The sequence below is a fragment of the Tympanuchus pallidicinctus genome, unplaced genomic scaffold (genome assembly GCF_026119805.1).
Source record: "Tympanuchus pallidicinctus isolate F22 unplaced genomic scaffold, pur_lepc_1.0 scaffold5, whole genome shotgun sequence".
NCBI lineage: Eukaryota > Metazoa > Chordata > Aves > Galliformes > Phasianidae > Tympanuchus > Tympanuchus pallidicinctus.
The window spans coordinates 34,644,160-34,667,425 of record NW_026294769.1 but is presented as its reverse complement, the minus strand read 5'-3'; the positions used below and the strand labels follow the sequence as shown (position 1 = coordinate 34,667,425).

General features: G+C 36.3%; 1 protein-coding gene across 4 annotated transcripts in view; it reads left to right on the top strand.

Annotated features, from left to right (window-relative positions):
- Positions 1-23,266, top strand: part of CCDC178 (coiled-coil domain containing 178) — a 181,013-nt gene that overhangs the window by 154,368 nt on the left and 3,379 nt on the right. For all 4 annotated transcript variants that reach the window (XM_052703878.1, XM_052703877.1, XM_052703879.1 and 1 more), the window contains one exon: positions 9,980-10,114. In XM_052703878.1, coding sequence (XP_052559838.1) covers positions 9,980-10,114 — 135 coding nt within the window. The remainder of the gene's footprint in view (positions 1-9,979; positions 10,115-23,266) is intronic.

The window sequence follows — 23,266 nt, the reverse complement described above, 5'->3', positions numbered from 1 at the left end:
TGAGAAACACACATAAGTGATTGTAACAAATGAAAATCTGCCAACAATGCTAATGAGGTGTAGGCAGCATGTCTGTGTGGCATCTGCAGTAGGGACTCAGGTCCCACTTCTGGAGTGAGAACTCTGGTGGCTTACACAAGAGCCAGACAATTGAAACCTGAGGGTACTGAGATGTTTCCCTAGATCTGGGGCACAGGTCCTGAGGCTTTGTGCCACTGGGGCCAAGAATGTCAGTGTTTTAAGGGACTGCAATTTCAAAGCAGTCAGCCTTGTCAGTGTTGATAGGCTCCCTGTTGTGGTGCTCAGGGATGAGACTTGGTTCTATCTGGGCTACAGCCTGGCCTCTTAGGATTTCCATTTTCCTTGCTGAAAAGTTGAAGTGACAGAAAGGGCCGTTACAGATGCTGTGCAAACTTGACTGTAGTTGTTTCACTATTACTGTTTAACTATTATTGTTCCTTTTGAGATTCAATTTGTCTCATAAATTGAAAATAGGATTGTCCCATTTGGGTGTGTTCACTGGAGTGCTGCAATCTGCAGCATTTTTTTATATTCTTCCCCTTTTCCTGGAAGGCTCTTGTAAAACTGAAGATCCAGTGTTGCATGTTTCAGGTTTTGTCTGTGCTCTGGAACAAGGGCACAACAGTTCTGACTCGTGGGTGCACATCCTGTTTTCCCAGTCAACCACAGGACAAGACCTGCATTCAGGGGGCAGATTTTTGTTAGGCTGGAAACTGCAATATGCAGACATGGGTAGAATGTAATGGGTCCTGCAGGTGAGCGGACCAAGGGAGTGCCAGTTAGCACTCCTCGTCTGCAGATGAAAATTTAGTAGGTTGAAACTAAGAATGACTCCTTCTAGAAATCAGAAATGCCCACATATAATTTTCCTTCTCCTTTGGAAATGATGAAGTACCTGGGAAGTTCCTAATATATCGGCAAAATCAAAAGTGATTTAGCTTCAACATTAAATCTCTAAGTGATAAGCAGATTACGATCCTAATATTAAAGTTTTTAGAAGAGACAATACGCTTTGTCTCACTGCCACATAAAATGCTGCTTTGTAATTTATTATGAAATAAAGTAAATAATTTACACTAGTGTTACAATCTAATACATCACTGCTTATTTCTGCATGCTTTTGAGGACAAATGATAAGAATATCATGTGTACACAGAAGTAGCAGGGTTAAGCTTGAGTAAAAGTTCAGGAGTGAAAACACAGAAAACTGATAAAGAATGCTGACTAAATAAAGCCAAATTAAAATCTAGGAGTTCACAAAAAAGTCTTTCATTGGCTATAAAACAGCACCACTGAAACTGTACTCTTGCAATTGGCCCAGTGCAAGTTAATAGTAGAGCGTGTCTTTATTAGCCATCTTGTATGTCACACCACTTAAAATTCTCTGTGAGCTTCTAAGAACTGAAAGAAGGAAGTGCAATGAATCAGTGCTTTTGTAATATTTAAATTTTTCCTTTGGTTGAAGTCCTATCCTATAACACATTCTCTGAGTCTTCATGATACCCTCAGTATTTCGTATACAACGAGACTTGCAGAATTTGCTCAGTGATTTGATTGCTGATGGCATGTGACTCCATTGAGCCATTTCCTTTCCCTCACAATGTTCTTACTGTAAAAAAGTTGCTGAATCCCTAAGCCCTTGTGTGGACAAAGGCTTCAGGCATGGCCTGCCTTTTTTTGTCCTAATTATCTTAGTAACTAGGTAATCTAGTACATAATATGACAGATTGAAGCTACATTTCTAACTGATTGTAAACTCCACTTTGTTCCATGAACACCATTTTACTCTCTGCCTTCCCTGTAATATTAACGTTACAATATAGTGTCCATCCTGCCTGAAGGCAGGCAGACAATGACAGAAGGAACAGTTGAACTCACAATTACTGCCTATTTGGATGCTGTGTCTCAGATCCAAGAATGAAATATCTCTTTGGAGGTCTCAGAAAGAATGGTTCCAGGAATCTTATTGGATGAATGATTGTACTGAGAAGCTGATGTGTAGGTGTGGTGGGTGTGGAATTTGACTCCTTGTAAACTTCACAAGTTGTTTATGTTTGGTCAGCAAGAAAGGCCACGCTGTCACATTATGTCATCCTCTGGGCCAAGCAAGAAGGAAAATTGTTGTCTGGACTAATGACATAATTCGGAGATAGTCATAATTCTGAGTTAGAGTCCAAGTAATGAAGAGAATGAGTAAGCTGAAGAATTTTTTCTGAAGATTCTGAAATCTCTGGTGCTACAGAAGAAGAAAAGTGTGTTTGGTTAGACTAAGAATACCAAATTCAAGTCAGTTGACAACTTAATTAAAGACTGCAGTTTAAAAGCTTCAGGTTTTTTTGTTTTGTTTTGTTTTTGTAATGCCCGCTGGCCACATATATTTTACCTATCTTCCTCTATTTATTGTAGAGGGATCCCGCACAACATTCATATTCTCTTCCTAATCTCATCCTTCCATATTGCTTAAGAATTCAAACCCTATTATTTATGAAGAGCATGTGTGTGTCTGCTCTTTCCAAGACACTTTCACCAAGAAGCTCAATATACTATTTGGCCATGAAGGCTACATCATACCTGGAAATTACAAGAGGGCTAAAGTCTAGCACAGTCCTCTATACTGCTTATTTATGGTGCCCTATCCTGTTTTGGTTTGTTTAAGCTGACAATTTCTTAGACAAGGACTAACATGCACCAGAAATTGCTCCAAGCAGGCATCATGGATGGCACAGCACTATTCTACTATCACAGCTCTACTATCTCAAGTGGCTTTGCTGCAACCAAAGGTATGCAGCATGTACTTCTGTTTCACCTATGTAAGCTGAAGCACAGCTTTCTTGTTCATTCAGTCATTCCGCAGTTAATCCCTCACTGCATATCTGTGATACGTTATTTGTGTTTTAGGACAGTGAGGATATCACACAGGGCTGAGAAATGGTAGTGAACGGTGGAGTGTGGACAAAGTCAGCCTGTGCCTCTTAGTGTTACTGCTAGAGAGTAGTTCCTGGCTCTGTTTATTTAATGATATGAAGGTAGCCCCAGGGATTGAGAAACAATGTGCATCTCTAAGATGCAGTCAGCCATCAGCACCGAGGTAACATCTGGCAAAAAGTTACGCATGTCTTAATTGGCCAGCTGTTCTTCTGATTGATTCATTGTCTTCCAGAAAGCATACTTACCTTTCAGTACTCATGTTGCCCCTTAAAGATATCCAGTCCTGGGCTGCCTGTGCTGGTGGGATGTACATTGTGCAAACCCAAGCAGGGAATTCCCTTGAAAAGTCTGGCTTTGCTCAGCTGAAGGCCATGTCATTCCTGAAATGGGTAATTGGAGGTCTTGTTTCTATTACTGCTAGCAGGATGCTGGTGGTGATTCAGCCAAAAGCATGTGTAACACCTGTTTTGTGACTTAGGCTATTGTGGTGCACAGTCACACTGCACAGACTGTCCTCGAGGTGGGCTAGCGATTAGCAGGTCTGGCAAGACTGCTGACAGGTGCCAAAGGCCTCGAAATACAACCCACATAGTAATGACAGACCAGTTTTTGGCCAGAGAGCAAGACAGTGTTGATTGATGATCACTGAATGGTAAATGATAAATGTATATGTCATCAAGAAAAGTAAAATTTGTTCTTTTGAATTTCATTTTACTATTTTGCAATAGTAATGGAAATAATCTGAATCAGGAGGAACAGGTTAACATAAAAGTATATCATAATAATATTGGATGTTTATTATTCAAGAGAGTATCTGTATTCTGCTAGAACTACAACTTTAGAACTTTTTGATAATTAATCTGAGTGTATTTTAAGTGTAGCAAAGAAAGCATGAATTCACAAAGATGAAAATTATCTATTGAATTGTTTGAGAAAGTAGTGTAACGTTCATATTAATCAGGTAGCTTATTTGTTTAAAATGACAAGCTCATGAAAAAAACATTCTTAACTCTGAATGCCAAAAGTGTACTTGTTTACTTTTAGAGTGATGTGTTAACAATTATACTCCAGAAATCCTTTAGGAGGGGACAGAGGATGAGATATTGTATTTTATTGTGCACTTTGTTCTCTTCAGAATAAGCAGTAGAAACTGTAAATGGAATGATTAGAGATTATGGCTATTTCAACATGAGGACATAATGGCAAGGTCAGGAACTTCCTTAGAATTATCTTGTTTACTTGAGGGGTTTTGACACTTCAGCATGTGCTGTCTGCTGTGTTTCTCTAATGGCCTCTTATATGTAACAAACAAAAGTTGTGATAATTTGTGGTCTTCTGTAGATGAGATCTTTGATAGCAAAAATTATTGGGAGGGAAAAAAAAAAAAAAACAAACACCAAAGGAAATTATCTGCATTTTTTTTTAAAGATGTTTCCATTTGTTTTTTCCCCCGTTCCTGGGGACAAAATAGTGTTTGATCATTAGTGTTACTAAATGATATATATATAAAGGCACCTGGATATATTCCCCTTGTATAGCAATAGAAATCTTTGAGGAAAGAATAACATCACATGTATTCTATGCCTACCCAGTATCAAACTTTAGGCTATGTTTGAGGAACGTAGCACACAATGCACAGTTTTTGTCTTCAAACTACTATTAAAAATGCTTACAGTAAGTAGCCACAATAAAGCAGGATGATGTCTTACAAAATATTAACTCTTTGTATTTTTCTAACAGAGGGTAAAAATCGTAATATCTTAAATTAAACATCTTAAATTTTTTTTCTTCTTGACATGGCTTTTTTTTTTTCTGCTTTAACCACTATTCTTATTGTAAGATTGTGCTCTGATTTTTTTTCAGACTTTTCTTGCATTTGTTTTCCAGTGTATCTTGCAATACAGTTTTCCTCTCTCTCTCGCTCTCTCTTTTTTTTTTTTTTTTTTTGGTAATTTAACATTGCTAATCTGCTTACCAAAGCATTCACAACTGGAATAAGGTCAAAAAACAAGTGCATCTCTCCATGTACACTTGCACATCAGCTGAGATTTGTTTTTTTCATGAGGCTTTTACTCATTTTTAAAGTATATCCAGTCTGTTGACAAAAGAGCTTTATTTAAATGAGCTATGTAATCTTTACCAGCAGTCTGTGGAGCAGATTTGACAATAAAGAAATATCTCATTACCTAGAAGCTTTGTATATTGTACAGGTGTATCTTGGTAGTTGAACAGTATAAAAAGATAAATATTAACTGGATTTTGCTAATAAATCTGCCATTCTTCCAGTGCCAAAATCTGTAGAGTTGTTGTAATTGCTGTTGTTTGAGTTGTAACAATGAATGGAACTGATAAGGCTTATGTCATTTACATAGAATTTAGCATTCGCAGTGCACTGTTGAATTAATATGACACACACATATTGGGTCCTCTGATCTAAGATTAGCATCATTTTAAAATAGAGAAAGTGTACATTTCAAAGTGACATTATTCTGTTTGAAATGCAGTGGTATCTTACATAGATCTGAAAATCATACCAGGTGACAGCAATGACTGGTAGTTAACCTTTCTGTTAGTTACATCTTGGTTTATTACGTTTTGTAATAAATGAATGTCTTATGTTAAGAGGGATTACTGCAGAATTATGAAATAATATTACACTGAACTCAGAAGGCAGGTTTCTGTAGCACCAGTGTCAGTCAAGAGTCATGTCAAAAGAATTATATTCTCTGCGTTGAAACCAGAGTTGTGCTTTAATAGAATTCTACTTATGATTTCAGGTCTTCCTGCTGTTTTTAGGTGAATGTGGCATTGCTAATCAGCTGTGGAAAGTAGGACTTAAATTGGATGCAGCCCTTCCCCCTTCCAGTTATCATCTTGAAAAACTAGAGTTAAATGATTTGGTTAACATGCCAAGAGTTCAGTGTGGCAGCCATAAAAATATGTGACGTTTCTGCAGTTACAATCAAGATCCTTGTTCATCACAGTACACTTTATCTTCCATTGTTCCCTGCTTTTGGAGCACCAACCTGATTCATGCCCAGTAAGTGACTGCAGGTGTATATAAGCTTCCAAGAGTTTTTGAAAATTGGTGATGTACTGCATTTAGTGTATTATTTTATGATGGCTCTTACTGTGAATATCTCTAGTTCATTCATGTTCGCATCAGCTTAATCCAGACTGAGATTTGTGTCCAGCTTCATCTTACCTCCTGTGGAGTATTGCACTGCAGAGCATTTCTCTTGCAGGAAGAAGGGGAGGGATCTTTTTTCTCTGAATGGTGTTAATTTAAATGGTGGGATCTAGTGCTCGTTTCTTGGTGATGTGATCGTTGTTGTTTGCCTTGATGTTTTTTAGCTTCTGGATTGCTGTATGTATGGCTGATATCTCAATTGTTCATTGTAAATGTTAAATGGTCTAGGTTCATAATATTTCATCAAAATATGGTGTTGATGGTGGGCTGAGTCTAGTGAGACTCCTCTGCCCATCTGTTTCTCTCATCTGCTTCCGTTATGTGTATTTTTCCATTTTTGCTGCTGCTTAGTACATTTCTTCTTCATTTTAATGTCCACAATTTTTTTCAGTCCTTGATAAATAGATCTAGCTGCCTACTATGGCTGCAACTTCATCTTCTGCTAAATCTTTAAATGTCTTAGTAACAGCCATTATAAAGAAAATAAGTTTTGTTGCTGTATTCTTGATCTGATACACAAGAAATTGCTTTCTGGAGTTGGTTTATGTACATAGTGGAGTTATTTAATGGTAAGCATTCTCACTTGCTTGGCAAGATTCATACACAGTCTGATGAAGACTGTGAACAGTAAGAGGCTCACAAGTGCTTACAAGGAACAATGCCTTTAAAAATTTTAGTTGAGAAAAATGGAAAAATCTGCTTGTGACTGTTTGCAGTCATTAGTTTTCCATAGACCTATAATTATTTCAGGTGATTTTTATGAAGTTGTCATGTCATATACAAAAACATCACCCACTTTGAGACTGCAGTCCCTTTTGCTTATTATGTCTAATAAAGGTAACATCAGTAATTTTTTTAAAAGAAGTGTATGTTTTTGATCAAATATCAAATGTTGGATAGAATTAAAAATGAATCTTCCTTGGAGACAGGTAGCATCCTGGTCTTTTCTGTTTTACTAGATCAGACACCTTATAAGTGTTTATTCATATGTCTTATGAATAATTAAAATAGTGAAACAAAGCAATTAAAAATGAAGGATTAGCAGTAATGCCATATATGCAACTCATGCATGCCATGACTTTGTAAGTCTCTACATATGATAACAATTTAAAACATAAGGCAAAGCTAACAACTGTACTGTATGACGAAAAAGAGGATTGAAGGGAAAAGTTTTGCTGCCTGTATCTGTAGATACAGAGTCAGTGGCCAAATCTAGGAAACTTACAGGCTGATTTTGGAGTAGAAGTGCTCTTCAGCTGGGCCACTCAGAATTTTCTGGTTTAGATTGTTCCAATAGCTATGGTTCTGAAATTGCCTTAGAAACTTATGTTTCCCCTCCTAGGTTAGTGAGTCTACCAGTCTATGTGAAGTTTTCGCATAACATTATTTGATCAAGCTGTTACTTGCCAAAATAGGCACATATTTCTGATCGCATACTGCAATGTTATTTATCTTGCAATTAATATTGTAAAATTGATAAATATTGAGTTTGGCCTCCACAATACTAGGCACAATAAAATATATTCAAAATAAGAAATACATTAGGTGCAAGACATCTAAAATAGTAACAACAGCTATCAGGCTTGTAATTTGCAAGGAGTTAGTTGGTTCTTTGAAATGAGAAGCATTAGCAAAGGTCTTATTGAACACTAGCCATTATAAACTGCCAGTTTCTCAGTAATTATTATAGCAATTTTCAAATAGTCAAACCTCAAAACTATGGAACACATTTTTTATTCTTTCAAGACAAAACTCTGGAGAGAAATTGAACTGCATAGCCACTGATCCCTTTCACCTTCCAGTGACAAATCTTTTGACATGCTCCCCCAATTTCTGTTTTCCTCATAATGACAATGTATTTGGAAACTATTTCACATTTTTACAAAAAATTGGAAATTTGATAATCCAAAGATAGTTTTCTACTTAAGCAGTTTTTCTATTGGACTGAGGCAGATTGTAGTATTAAAATGTCACAGGTTGTTTTGCTCCTCTGCCATCCACATTTTTTTTTGTGACTCCAGAATCTTATCAGACAACATGAGAACTGAAAATAGCTGAATTAACAACAGACCCAAAGACAGCTGGAGATTTATTTCTGGAAATAAATATTTCTTAATCTAGAAGAAAATGAGCAATAGCTCTTTGAAAATCTTCTTCAAACTGAAAAACATTCTTATTTCATTTCAAGTTTTGGCTGTGATTCAGATCGATATTTTATATTTTTTTATTGAGTTCCTCTGCATTTCACTGTGCTATTGCTAATATACACTGGCATCACTCAAAAAAACAAAAGCAACCCAAAAAAACAACCTACATACAAAATCTGTTTAAATATTTTACAGCCTCATTTACAAAGATGCAGAGTACTCACTACTTCCATAGAATCTAACGGGACTTGTGGTAACTCAATATCTCTGAAAATCAGGCCATTAATTTTGAAAATGTGAGCTAATTACTCTCTAGGCTGTAATAGCTCACTTGATATTACTATAATCTACGTTCTTTTGAAAAAGTGTATTTTTCACCTGGTACTGTGCACTTGATCCTAAAGACTAGTCATATCATGTAAAAGCTTCTTTATAACTGATCTGATTATTGACCTCTGGCTTTGACCTTAATGAAATGTAATATTTCTGAAGGAATAGTACAATTTGTTGCGTTAATCCAGCTTGAAGGCCTCGTGCTAACAATATATACACCATTTATTGAAATAATTGACTTGATGGAACTCAAAACCCTGTATTTTCACTAAGCAGTAAGCTAGCTAGCTAAATCTTCCGTTTTTCTGAATTCCAGCTGATCTGAGTATAGAGCAATTTTTGCCAAATTTACCAAAAATTCCTGGTCTTTCAAAAATATTTGGTGTTGGTAAATTTTCAGATTGTATTAAAATATTTTTCTTCTGGCCTGAGACCTGCAACATCGTGTTTTATGAGTTGCAGATTAAGGAAAAGCTGGTACAGATCTGAGTTGCACGTTGTAACAGTAATTAATGCTAACAAAAAGCAATAACCTATCAGGTAAGCATTACTACTCTGAATATTACCAACAAGAATTCTTTGCAATGATTGCAATTCCTACCATAGGTGTTATCTTTGTTATGAATCTTTAGAAAATGCTTTTTTTAAGTAGCGTCACTCTCAGCTGCGGCACTCGGTGTAATTTAGTGCTGTTAGATGCTTTCATGTCACATGGTTATAGCTAGGTAGATTAATAGGAAGTTCTATCTGGAAATTTCTTTCCTGTTATTGTTCTCCCTGAGTAGTTGATGGCTAAGTTAATTCTCTTTAGTTTTGTCATGCACTAAAGCACACATTGCCAAGCTGTGATAAGCTTTACACAGTAAAGGAAAAAAAAAAGCCCTTGTGTCCATCAAAGTCTTAAACGTGCATTTTAAACTTTGTGCTGACCTGATGTGCCATTCAGAAAGCTTCAAAAGATTATTTTTTTTTTAAGAAAGGTTCAATATGTCCCAAGGCTATCGGTTTTGAGTTAAACTGGGTGAAGTAGAAATATTTTACTCATCAGCTTTGCAGTCACAGAGTTTGCTTCAGCTAGAACAAAACTGCTGAGGCATTTAGAGAAAATTAACCCCCCATCCTGGCAGCCAGATGTGACTGGTTTCTGATGAATGCACATGAGTGGGCTGAAAAGTCAAGAGACTGTGAAATTCCTGTCAGGTCCGTACAGTGCAGAATGGGCTATTGACTGCTTTCTATATTTCCCTCCATCATTCTTCTTGAACACCGCCATTAATTTCCTCTCCTACTCTGACTTGGGCTTTTTTTTTTTTTCTTCCCTTTTCTCTCTCCCCCCTCGACCCCCGCCGCCCGGTTCCAGCTGTGGGTGCTGCAGAGCAGGATGCGCCGGGCGCTGGCGGCGTACCTGAGGCTGCGCGGGCTCCATGGCCAGGCTGGGCTGGCGAGGATCCAGGCGGCCTCTCAGGAGAACGCTCAGAAAATATTAGCTGTGCAGGTAGGTGATTGCAGGGAAGTAGGAAAGATCATTCTGATCTAGATTGAAAAGCAAATGATGGGTAGTGTGATGAAGCATTAAAACCATATCCCATCAGAGTTTTATAAATTTTTAACCTCTTTAATAAACTGGAATTGCATGAAGGATGAATTCAGTAAGTTAGCACATATACCATGCGTAGTTTGGGGAAGAAAAAAAAAAAAAAAAAAGGAAGATGAGATTTATTTCTCACCAACCTTAGAAAAGATTATTATAAATACATAGGATATAAACATTTGAAACACAGAGCAGCCTCAGAATTGCTTCTCCGTTGTTTTAGAAATGCTATTCCCTCCTGTTGTCTGCAAATAGTATTCCCATGGTAAACAATACCGTCATTTTCACTGTATTCACATTTAATTTCTTTAGCATTGGACTGTATTTCAGAAGTACTACACCTTCCCTTATACATTAGAAATAAAAAAATAAAATAAAAAATGATAACATTGTGGGAGTTATAAGATTTTAAAATGGTTTCCAGCCCTGTATTATTTTTCATTTTATGGCTTGTTCCCCCTGTATATGTATTTACTAAGAAAAAAACTACTCTGTAAGATATGGTTTGAATGTTCTTGTTCTTTTTGTCTTGTGCAATGGTATCTTAGTCATATTTCTGTAAAGCCACTCCTTTCAATCTCTTCCCATAGTTAATGGCCATAACCAGATGGCGTTTCTGAAGGGTTTTTAAAAGACTAAACTGAAAAAAAAATTTCAGACTTATTTCTCACAAAAGAAGTTGTGTTGCTGATGCAGCTTTAGTGTGCCATGTTCTTATAAACCTCTCTTTGCCATTTTTACAGGCTTTACTGTATGATTGTACAAACAATATCATTACATTTGAATAATATATAATTGCATTTCCCTGTTAATATCTGATGCACTAAAGTAAAACAAATAAGTTGAATAAGTTGTAGCACTCCAATAAACTGCACCAGCATCACTGACAATTTCCAGAATCTCACTAAGGGACAGAGAGGATTTTATTATAAAATTCCAAATTGAGATACATATGGTACTGATGAATCACAGTCATGTTAAAATCAGAAATTCAATTTAAAAAAATTACAATAAAAGTACAATCACATTTTGTACTTGTAATACTCTCATAATTGAATGCATTTGCATTTGCAGGCCAGTGGAGAGACAGGTGAGTGAAAAATTACATTTTTTTTCATTCAGATTCCTCATTAAGAATTTTAAAAACTGGAAAAGCTCCTTTTTGATGTTTGCTGTGTGATGAATCTTGTTCTCTCCTGTGTTCAGCTACTCCAATAGTGAGTGAAGAAAAAGTGTGATCGATGTGCAGGCTATAGCTCGTGAATAGCAATAAGAAAGATATGGAACCCACAGGTGGCAGCTGGTGTCCTCACACATGAATATTTGCATTAGTCTAATGTTACACAGTATTTTAATAGGTGTACTATGAACCTCACATGTCATTGAACATTATGTCAACAACTACTCCGTATTTTACTTAATGAGTTTTACAGAAATCCTTCACCTTGGCATAATTTTTTCCATGTATGTCATTCATGCTGGGAAGCTGTGTCTGTTAATCTTCTCTTCCTGAATAACCCAACCAACGACAGAGGTACCAGAGGTACCAGAAGCCTCTGGTAAGCTTTTAGATGTGAACAGCTGCAACGTTTGGGGGTGTTCAGAGGCGAATAGCTCAGCATTACCAGAGACATCCTTTTGCTGAGAACCTAGAAAGCATTCTGCTCTCTGCCCTCTTTCATTATCCATGGCTTCCTTCTCTGACAAGAGTTGTGCAATTCTAATATTCATGTTATGTTTTCATGCAGTTTGCTTGAAAATAACTTGAAAATAATGAACAAGGAAAAGATACAAATTAAAATGGAAACTAATTCAAGTATGAGCAATTACTAATGTATATAGAAGTGTATTTTCCCTCAGCAGCATAACATTTTTATATTTTAGTGGATTTATTTACACGTGGACCAGTGTCTTTGTTGTATTTGTGTTAATCTCAGATCAATCTACCCTCTGCTAATTAAGTTCTTACCCTGATGACACTTGGCACAGTAGCAGGCACTTCCAGAAGTGTGACAGCTATTCCTCTTCCCTTCCTCTCAGCAAGACATACACTTTGCTTTCTGCTGTTTCTTGTGTCCGTCTCATGTTAGCGTGAGGCTGAGGACCTGCTGTGCTGAGCAGCATGTGGGCACGCAGGTGATTTCAGCTCATGGTGCTTGTGTTACAGCAACTGCATTGACTAGAGCAAACAGGAGAAGGTGAATCACAAAGGAAGAGTGAATTAGAAGAGGCAGTAGATACAGTACATTGGCTGCCTAAGTGTTTTCTGATATTTAACAGAAGCCATGATCAGGGTAAGATCCAAAGAGAGACTTAAAAGTAGATAATGAACGTTTTTTTGTTTGGTTTTTTTTTTTTTTTACCTTTCCAGCAGGTACTTTTTAACTGGCAGCAGTTCACAGTTACATGGAGCAGCAGAGTTCTGGGAAAATTCAAATTGTGGCAGGGGGGTTGGAGCTCCATGCTCCTTGAGGTCCCTTCCAACCCAAGGCATTCCATGATTGTATGTATCAGTACTAGAGGTTTGCCTCTAGTCATTAGTCATTGACTCTGTTAGTGAAGCACACATGAAATTTGGAGGGATAAGTGTTTCAGAACAGAGCATGATGGCTACTTCAACAAAGGAATTCTGCTTAGGAAACTTCATTTCAGTAGCTGAACTAGACTGACCAGGATTGCTCAGACTTCAAGCAATTCAAACATCATGTTCCCTGGAGCCATGTTTTCTGCTTTACTGCTATTATATGTAGAGTGAAAGAGTTGAAGAGTCTCTCCTCACCTGCTTGGCTTTCTGTCCAGCTTTAGCATGGGCTTTATATGTTGCTGGTCTGCCTGGCCCCACCAGCAGCATTCCTTTGATCAGAAATTATAATCAGAATAGACCAGATTCTGGAGGCATCTCCTTTCAGATTTCTGATCTAAGAAAGAAAACCAGAAAACATTATTCAGTATGTAGTAGAAAATGGCATGGCTGAGCATATGCTCACTGAGCTTTCACTGCGATTGTGTAACAGGAGACAGGACTTACTACCCAAAGCATCAACCGTGTGCACCGTAATGGCAGAGTGAGGGGAGTCAATTTCTAGTAAAAATTAGCTTCTTAGTTAATAGTTGGAGGACAACTTGTATAAAATGACAGGAGCAAAGACTATTGCTGAAAGCAGTGACAGTTTGTCTTTAAATAAAAGCTGTGTGGAGATTTTTTGTGGTTGGTGTTTGAAGAAATGTGACAGAGCAACGTGTGAAAAATTTCACCATTGCAGTCAGTGGTTTGCACACTCAGTAGTTTGCTGGAGGGCATCAGTCTTCAAAAATCTTCCTGCAATTGCTAAATATATTCCTAATCAGCCAGTAAATAATAAAAACAATTTATTTAGTTTAATAAAACTGAGAGTTAAAAAATAAAACCTTTTCTCCCAGAGGGGTACAGGCACGGTATTCATTCAGTGACTTTGTCTTTCCGAATAACATTTCCGAGTTTCAATAACTTGGCTCTTGAGTAAGTTCAATTAGCTATCTAATTGCAAAAATGATGTACGATGGCAGATGTAGCTTTATTTAGGATTGTGACTGTACTTTAGTCCTGACAGTCTTCAATTTACTTCATCCCTTTAGGTGATTTATCTTGACTGCATTTCTGTCAAAATTATTTGGGGGGCCAAAGCGCTAACAGAAAAGATTGCTGCTTTAAAACATTTAAATAATTTTTCCAGGTGGTGGCACCACAAAGGTACATTTTTAACCAATACAAGATTATTGGTTTAATTTTACGTAGATCTACACCTTACTCAGCCATTCACACCAGTGCAAAGTTTAATTTTTTTTTTTTTTTGAGGGAAGTGGCTTTATCCAATCTGATTTAGTGGAAATTTCTACATAATCCTCAACAGAAATGGTCAGTTCACAGACTGTCATTTTGATTCCACAATGCTTTCATTATTTAAATGTTTTCTGTGGTTTTACTCAAGTTCCTTGATTAACCTGAAATGTTTAAAAACCTTTTGGCTAATTTATAAGCTGTTATTGTTTTTGTAATATTTCCACTCTATTGAACAACACTAGTTTGCAATAGAAAATAATTTTTTGTCCATTTTGGATTGCCTTTATGTGGACAATTGTTGTAGAAATTTCCATAGAATGAACCATTTTTTTCCTAAGGCTCTGGGACTTTGCTGAATCTATCAAGTACATCTCTGTGGATAATATGTTTTACATGAGGAAATGTTTCCCTAAATCAGTAAAATTCCTGTGGTTTTCATGACTCCCTGTTCAACATCCTTTCAGGAGAGCATCAGTGCAGTTGCACTAGGGTCAGGACCAACTACAGTGTTGTGTATTTCAAGCAGGGTTTGTCCTTTTTCTTCCTTAAAACTAATCATTCTTAACTTGCTTCTTATCTGTTAGATGGTAGTCAATTTAAGTACATATTTTTTCTCTAAGTTATTAACACAGGTGTGTTATGGTGTCCCCCAGGGCTGATGCTCTTCAAAATCTATGTCTTCTCTTTTATTTTTCTCTGTTATTGGTTGAGTTATCACCATTTACACTGATTACGCTCAGTTGTCTCTTTTTTGCCTGCTGATTTCACTTTAGCAGTCTTGCTGTTTCTGCCTTATCTTGGAGACATATGGGGTTAGATGACAGATAACTTTTCTTAAGGGGACATGGCTACGTACCTTTTAATTAGTTCTAACCTTTTCTGTTGACTCACACTTATCATAGTAAATATTTACAATTTTGAAAATAAGTTGTGCTTGTTTTATTATTCATTTATAAAATATTTCTTTTGCACAGTTAAAGGAGAAATTGAGACCAGCAAGATACCTATTTTTACTTCTACTCATGAAGTTGATTTTTGAGTGGAAAAATTTGTTACCTGTCCAGTAGTTTTCTCAATAAACATGGAAATCATCATCCAATATTTTCTAAAAATATATGTCTATCCTCTCAAATGAATTTTGAATTGCAACACCTGACATTCTTTAAAATATGATCTCAAGTTTTATTTCAATCTTTAAAGTAGTTTTTTTCTGTAGATTTTTGTAGATTCATTTCATGACTCTCACCGGATTTTGGAAGCAACCATCAAGATTTTTGAATTAACTTATTGTGTAGGTGTAGTGGCAAAAAAAATTGCCATGGAACAGACAGAACAAAAGTGTTTATAAACATCTGTTCTGTTGTATGATGATGAGAGGGACTCTTCTAGTGAAACAGTGAAAAGTAATCTCCAAGATACAGTTAGACTCAGTTTGATGTCCTTGTGTCATTTTTATAATCTATAATTTTGTTTATGACATAGCCAAATTCTAACGTCTACAATGGCGTCACTTCCTTTTCACTTTTGAACTGCATGTATTTTTTCACACAACTGTTGCATTTAGGTTTTTCTGCCACTTACACACTAGAACACCAGGCTTTTTTGATCCACATAAAATCTCTGTTTTTCAAAGCACTGTGCCTAAAGACTGTCAGAACCTCTAGCATTTCCTGGCATGCAAGGCATACCTAGAGAGGCCCCAACTAGCCGCCTCTTCTATGGCTTCGCTTGAAAGTTTGACTAAATGAAGTAAGAGGAATATGTAAGAAATCACTTATAAATGTGACTGGCACCTAAAAAGCTGTAGTGTATAGCAGAAAGAAAAAGACCAACTGAACGTTTATGTTTATGAAACCAAAATCATCATCTGAAGGATAGTTCTGCTGCTTTCCCGTTAGTAATGGAGATTAGGAGGTGATCTCTGCCAACCGACAAATTGGTCTCATATTTTTAATGTTAATCTTAGCACAGTTCAGAATTATTGTCGTGATGAATTGTTGAGTTTACTTGCAGGTGTACATTTTTAATTTTTAATTTCATTTTTATTTTTGTGCAGAAATACATTGCAGTATTTTGAGTACTAAAATTAATGATCTAACAGAAAATGGAACAATGATGACATCTAATCTAGATTTATTTTCAAAATTTATTTTATTGAATTGTATTACATTTCTTCAGTGTTCACCACCACTTTCTGAAATCTATCCTCATAGATAGATATATCTCATATATCTATATATATTACCAGATAATAATTGTCCATGTTCTTCTAATTTCTAGCCTTCAAACACAGAAATGCCATAATAATTTAAAACATGATGACAAATGGAAATGTATATAGAACCTTTTTATTATTATTATTATTATTATTATTATATATTTACTATTGAAACACAAGCTTACAGGATTGAAAGTGTTCTTCAGGTAACTAACTTTTAATATCTAACTTTTTAATACTAGTGAGATGAGTAGCTGTACTAAATAAATAAAAGGAATCAAAATCCTGAGTTGGAAGAGACTCAGAAGAACTACTCAGTCCTATTCCAGTGCAAATAAATTGCAATATTTACTCATTCAAAATATGTACATTTATAAATAAATGCATTTTAACGGATCCTATATAAAGAAGTAAAATGGATCCTATAAAAAAGTTCTCGGCAACTTTCCATAGTATGGCATGCTCCTACAGTTCAGGGGAGTCTTTCTTATTACACAAAGATAGTTGATATTGTTCAAGCAGCAGTAACTAAAAATACAGCAATAATTAAGTTTTTTCTTCCTTCCTAGTAAAATATACAGAAATCTGATTCTTTTTGCTGAGCTATGCTGTCTTTAGTGTTAGTATCTGAGGAGAAGCACATAATACATAACCAAAATCTCCTTAAACCATTTTATTACAGTTTTGTAGAAAGTTGTTTGTGGGTTGGTTTTTGTTTGTTTGTTTGTTTGTTTGTTTGTTTTTCCAGAGGCTAACCATTTCTCATCAATAATGTCTTTTTTGCTCTCTTTTTTTTCCCCGTAATTCATGTTATTTCTTGATTTGGAGCAATAGTGCTGAACAGCAGGAAAGACATGGTTTTCTTATGCAGCACTGTCTTAATAAGAGAAAACATTGTTTGAATGTAGGTTGGATCAATGGGCTGAGGCCAATTGTATTGAGCATTAACGATACCCAGTGCTGGATTCTGCATTTCAGTCACAACCCCATGCGTCTCTACAGGATTGGGGTAGAATGGCTGAGAAGCTGTGCAGGGCGAGAGGATCTTGGGGTATTAGACAAAAGCCAGCTGAATATGAGTCAGTCGTGTGCCCAGGTGGTAAAATTCAAAGACATCCTGACTTTTATCAGAAATAGTGCAGCTACTTACCAGGACTTGGGAGGGGTGAGGGGGAGGTAATCATTCCCCTGTATTCAGGACTGGTGAAGCTACACCTCATTGTATTCAGTTTTTGGCCCCTCACTATAAATAGGACAGTGAGGCCCTGGAGTCTGTCCAGAGAAGGGCAACGAAGTTGTGAGGGGTCTGGAGCACAAGTCTGATGGGGAGCAGCTGAGGGAGCTGGGATTGTGCAGTCTGGAGAAGAGGAGGCTCAGGGAAGACTTTATTGATTTCTACAACTTCATAGAAGGAGTTTGTATTAAGGGGGAAGTTAGTCTATTCTCCCAGGTAACAGCAATAGGATGAGAGGGAATGGCTTGACATTGTGCCCCTGCCAGGGGAGGTTCAGGTTGAATACTGGAAAAAATTTATTCTCAGATGGAGTGGTGAGACATTGGAACAGGCTGTCCAGTGAGATGGTGGAGTCATCGTCACTGGAGGTGTTCAAGAAATGTGGAGATGTGCTATTAGGTACATAGAATAGTGAGCGTGATGGGGAGAGGTTGATAGTTGGACTAGATAATCTTGGTGGTCTTTTTGATTCTGTGACGCTGTTAATGTAGTATGTGTTTCCACCAGCTCAACTGATACATATACAGGAAGAAAGGAGGAAAGAGGTGTTCATTTTAAATAAATGTGTAATAAAATAAATAAAGGTGTTCATGTTTTAAATAAAATGGTGTGTTTCTGAGGCACTTTTGCTAGTATAACCATATGCATTTGGATGCTAGATTCAAGTTTAATGCAAATTATAATTAATATTGAGGAGTATTATGATGACTCTGTAGCACATAAACCTCTCTTTTGAGATTTTGGTCCAAACAGACAAACCTCTCAAGAGTAATTTGGATCACAAGATTCTTTTTGTAAGCAAAACCAGCAGGCTCTCTATGGTACTAATCTATTGAAAAGCAATGGTAATTTTGAACAACAGGAGAATGCAGCGATGAGCCAACAAGTGAGATGATTATTCAGTTATTATGTGTCTAAAAGAAAAGTGAGACTTTGTAGATTTTCTTTTCCAGCAATTGACAGAAGCCTTCAGTGTATAATTAAGAAAAGTCAAATAAAGTCTATTTTCAGGAAGACAAGATTAAGGATAGAATTTATGAAGTTATAATGTTGCCAAATGAGCAAATGCTTAGCTCTGGTTTTATAAGTAATACCCAAGAAAATAAATTTCTTTATCCAGTACAGTGAGTAAAGAAATGACAGAGAAATGACATTTTAAATTAATGATTCAACCTTGCAACATCACTTTGGGCTATCTGATGTTGAGTAACCTCCTTCTACTCATTTTAAACATATATCAAAACACAGGTTTAATGATGAACTGTTTACATGTTGAAAGCTCCTTTTTGGCAGCTCCTCTGTTTTTGTCATTACCTGAATTAATTATGGTAGGTCAGAACATCTCTAGTAAACACGCTGATATATCATAGATTATAAACTCGTCTGCTGAACTCTTAACCATCGTTGCAAAGTAGATTATTTTATTTAAGGACAGTGGTTTAAAAATTTAGACATTTAATTTAATTATCCTCTCCCAGAAGTATAACAAGAAATCAGAGCCCTAGTGTGAATAGCACTATACTTGTTTAAGAAAAACTTACAGGAGCATTTTTTGCCTCAAACTCAATAATTTTAGTTATAATCACTAACTATGTTTTTGTTTTACAGAAACAGTATGATTTGGAAAAAGAATAAAATTGCTTTTAAAGTACAAAAATAATTATGAACCACTTGAAATGTAATGTCTGTATTTTATTTCTCATCAGAATTCATTAGTGTGTAACATCAATAATTTAGCCCATCATTTGCCAACACTGACTTGGCTCAGTAGTTCAATCATGTAACCCTGTAAACTCACTTTCCATTAAAATGAATGTTGCTGACAAAGGATAACTAAAGAGATACTTCATTTATTAGCTAAAGAGATACTTCATTTATCAACATTTTTAAATTAGGAGTTTGGGACCACAGACACTTAGCTGGATAAATGATTCAAAGGAATCTTTGCATTAGGCCTAAAGATGTTTGTAGAATCAAATACAATGTTATCCAGAATTATAACTGCCTTTCATTTGTGTAACATGTAATTCATAGTATACTATTCCAGAAACCAACAGAGCCACCTGCAGAGAATCAAATGACCTACCAGAATGTAATCCTGACTGTCATGTACAGAAATTATAAAATATGTAATAGTTATCCTATATTTTGATTGACTCAATCAAGCATTTCCCACAGAAAAATCCCTACAATAAACTTCATGAAACATGCACTATAATCTCCCAAAGTTGTATCTGATATATTTAAATATTTTACATTATTTTACCACGAACAGCATCTTCAAAACCACTCCTTATCTTCTCTATAGACATCATTTAAAAACATTCCAGTTTCAAATACAATGTAAACCGCATAAACTGCAGCCTTTTTCCTAGACACCTTTTTTTTACCTGAATACTGGTTTTGTTTTCTAAACTTTTGTATTGTTTTTTGGTTGGTTCATTGGTTTTTGCTAGCATATATGCATACCTGAAGCATGTGCAGACTAAAATCTCTCAGATTATGTCTTTTGACATGATCTATCTGGGAAGATGGAGCATCCACATCACTGGGCAATCTGTTCTGGTGAGGCACTGGAAAAGGTTGCCTAGAGATGTGGTGGATATCTTGTCCCTGGAGACTTTCAAGGCCAGGTTGGACCAGGCTCTGAGCAATCTAATGTAACTACTGATGTCCCTGTTCATTGCAGGCAAGTTGGACTAGACAACCTTTAAAGGTGCTTTCAAACTCTGAGGATTCTGTGATTCTATGATTCTGAGACATATTGAGAAACTGTATTCTTTCTGAGAACAGATCAGTGAGCATCTGTTTCTTGACAAACAACACAGGAATATCATCTGACATCAGAGAGATACTGCTGGTGGTACAGAAGGACCCAGTTAAGCATTAGCAAAAAAGGACCCATTAGCAGAAAGTGAACAAAGATGTTGCAGTACACTTAGTTGCAAGCCATGACATTACTATCGTTCCTCTTATTCTTTTCTTTGCAGTGGTGATGCCGAGAGGCAAGGGTTGCTCCTTCTTTTAAACAGTGTTCCAAGCATGGAACAGTACCCTCCCTGTGCTGTAATACACTCCTGTGGTACTTCAGGCTAAGAAGTAAAGGATCAAGTTTCTGTTTCTGTTTCCAACCATTCTCATAAGTATTTTTCAAAAAGGAGTGAGATATTTTCTCTGAGCCTAAGTGCTGTGATAGCATAGCAGAAGTCTGTGAGATGAAGACACTGTGTTACCTGGTTCAGGGGACAGGGTAGGTCTGTACAAGGAATTTAAAAGCAACAAAAAAAACCTTTTCTTTTTGTGGCGGGGGTGGGTGTGAAGGATTACGCCTTAAAGAACCGCTCAGTTCTCAAGAAAAATTTTGGAGAAAATAATAACAAAAGCAGTTTTCTTTTAAACCAGTTAGAGCTGTATTCCTCATCCCTGAGATATGCAGCACTGCTGTATGCAGTCTGTATCAACAATTGACTCAGCACTGGTTTTGGCTCTCCCTCCTGGCTCTGGGGCAAAAAGTTGAGTAGAAGACTCAGGAAGAGCAGTTTATTTCTTATGTTTAAGTCTCCTCTAAAACTGTGATGGGTCACAGCTTTTTCACTGAGTTGCTTTAGCGTGCCAGCTTGTCACACTGCTATCGCGGAATTTTAGTGGAGCATTTAAATTATCTATAATAACCCCAGAAAATCCCACTTTTTATTTGGCACAGATTTTTAAAGCTACCAGTTTTAGTTTTATTATAATTTCTAAAATAAGAAAATGAAAGAGTGCACCAAACAAGAAAAAAAAATTAATGCTATGCTTCAATTAACCTTTAGGGACTAGAAAACCATGCAAAATAGAATACACACTTGAATTTAGTCCCATTTAAATCAATGATGAAGCATACACTGCCATCCTTGGATATATAACTATTTTCCTCAGGATAATATATGTCCTCTCACTACGTTGCCTTGCCTTTAAAATTATATTTTTGTTTTAAAAGTAAGTGTTTTGTTATAATTTTATCCTAGGAAGATAAGAAAGGCATTATAGTGAAAGACAGAGTCTTTTATTGTACTGGCAAAAAGACAAGCTTTTGAACACCATTCTTGGTAGCACCATTTCTTGTATCTTTGATAAATATGTAGGACAGTATTGAGCATTGCATGTTCTTAGTTTCAGTGGCATATTCACTGATAATCTAATTATCATTCCATTTAAAATGTTTATACATAATGGAAGCAAAGGCTTCCACCTATATTCTGATCATTTTTAAATCTTTATATCTATTTAATTCAAGATAATAATAATTCTCCACATTCAGTACTGACTCCTTTGACCTATACAGATGATGAGTCTACCCACTGCTGGTGTTACATTATTACCTTTCTTTTCCATTTATTTCTCATTCTTTTTAATTCCTACTCCTTTCATCTTAACAGGCAGAATCTAAAAGATAGGGAAAATTTAGAGGAGATGATGAAGAACATGATATGACTAGATAGGTAGGATTAGCATTTGAGATAACAGAGCTAAAATGTGGTGATGTAGTCTTCTGAATTAACTTGCAGCTTCCCTTTGCATTCTCTTTTTTTAAGGATAGAAAGCCAGCGGCTGTCTTTCTTCTATTAATCATCAAAGATACTAGTTTTTTTCCTGTATAGAAGCCACCAGAATTTTTCATTGCTTTATTGTCACTCAGAAAGTATATAATTCTGGACCTCAATCTGTAGTATTCAGACAGCATCAGCATCACCCTGACAGATGCGATGGTGCCCAGTAGCCATTCAGATTGAGAAGTTGGCCACTTCGGTTTCTCCAGTATGATTTCTGCTTTACTGTGATCAATACTCAGAAGTGTGGCCCGCTTAGGCTCCAATTTTATTTGGAATAATTTAAAACAATTAGATAGACTTGTGTCCTGAAGTAGCAGTTTGCTATCAGGGAATACTGAAGATTTTTTCCTTTTGAAAAGAACTTAAAATAATCTTTTGCTGGAACGAAGTAGTGATGGATGATTTTGGTGCCCAATTAACTTTCTGTGTGGGTGAGAGAAGTCCTGGGGTGTGTTTGGATTCCTTCTGAAGCAACACTTGCAGCTTTTTGTCCTTCCTGCATAATGGAGACAATTGGCTTGGACACAACTGTCCTGGGGACATGATAGAGAAAAGCTGAGCAAGCCACTCCTTGATTTTCCCCTTCTCTGCCATATTTCTTGACCTTGAGTAGAACAAAATGTCTTCCTAGGTGCTCAGTTTTATGAAGATGCTTTAACATCTCTTTTCAGTTACTATGGGTGTATTTGTAAAGTTGTTTGTGGATCTTGTAGCTGTTTGTAGATTAATGAAGAACCTTCCTTTCTTGAGCTCCCACGTGTGCTTCAGGGAAAACAGAAGATGAATTGTTATTAAAAAGGGGTCATTAGTAAAAGAATCAAGCTACCCAAGTTTAAAGTTTTGCTGTATTTCTGAAACAGTGTCATACCTCCTTGCTGTTCTCTAATATGTTAGGTAGAACACTTGACAAATGAAAAACTAGTAAGGGCTATTAAGAACTCAGGGCCTGAATTTGATAGTTTTCTGTGTTTTAAATCCATTAATTTCGTTACAGTTACACCTAATTTACGACTATGTGAAAACCAAGCATTAAGTTTGACTTGTATTTTTAGTCTTTATTTCTAACAATTCGCAAGCTACTAGCACGATACTGTCTGCCTAATGGAGCAAATTGAAGATGAGTGACCATATATTATGTCACTGTATATTTAAAATAAATGTTTTCAGTTTTTAAAATGAAATAATGAAAGTT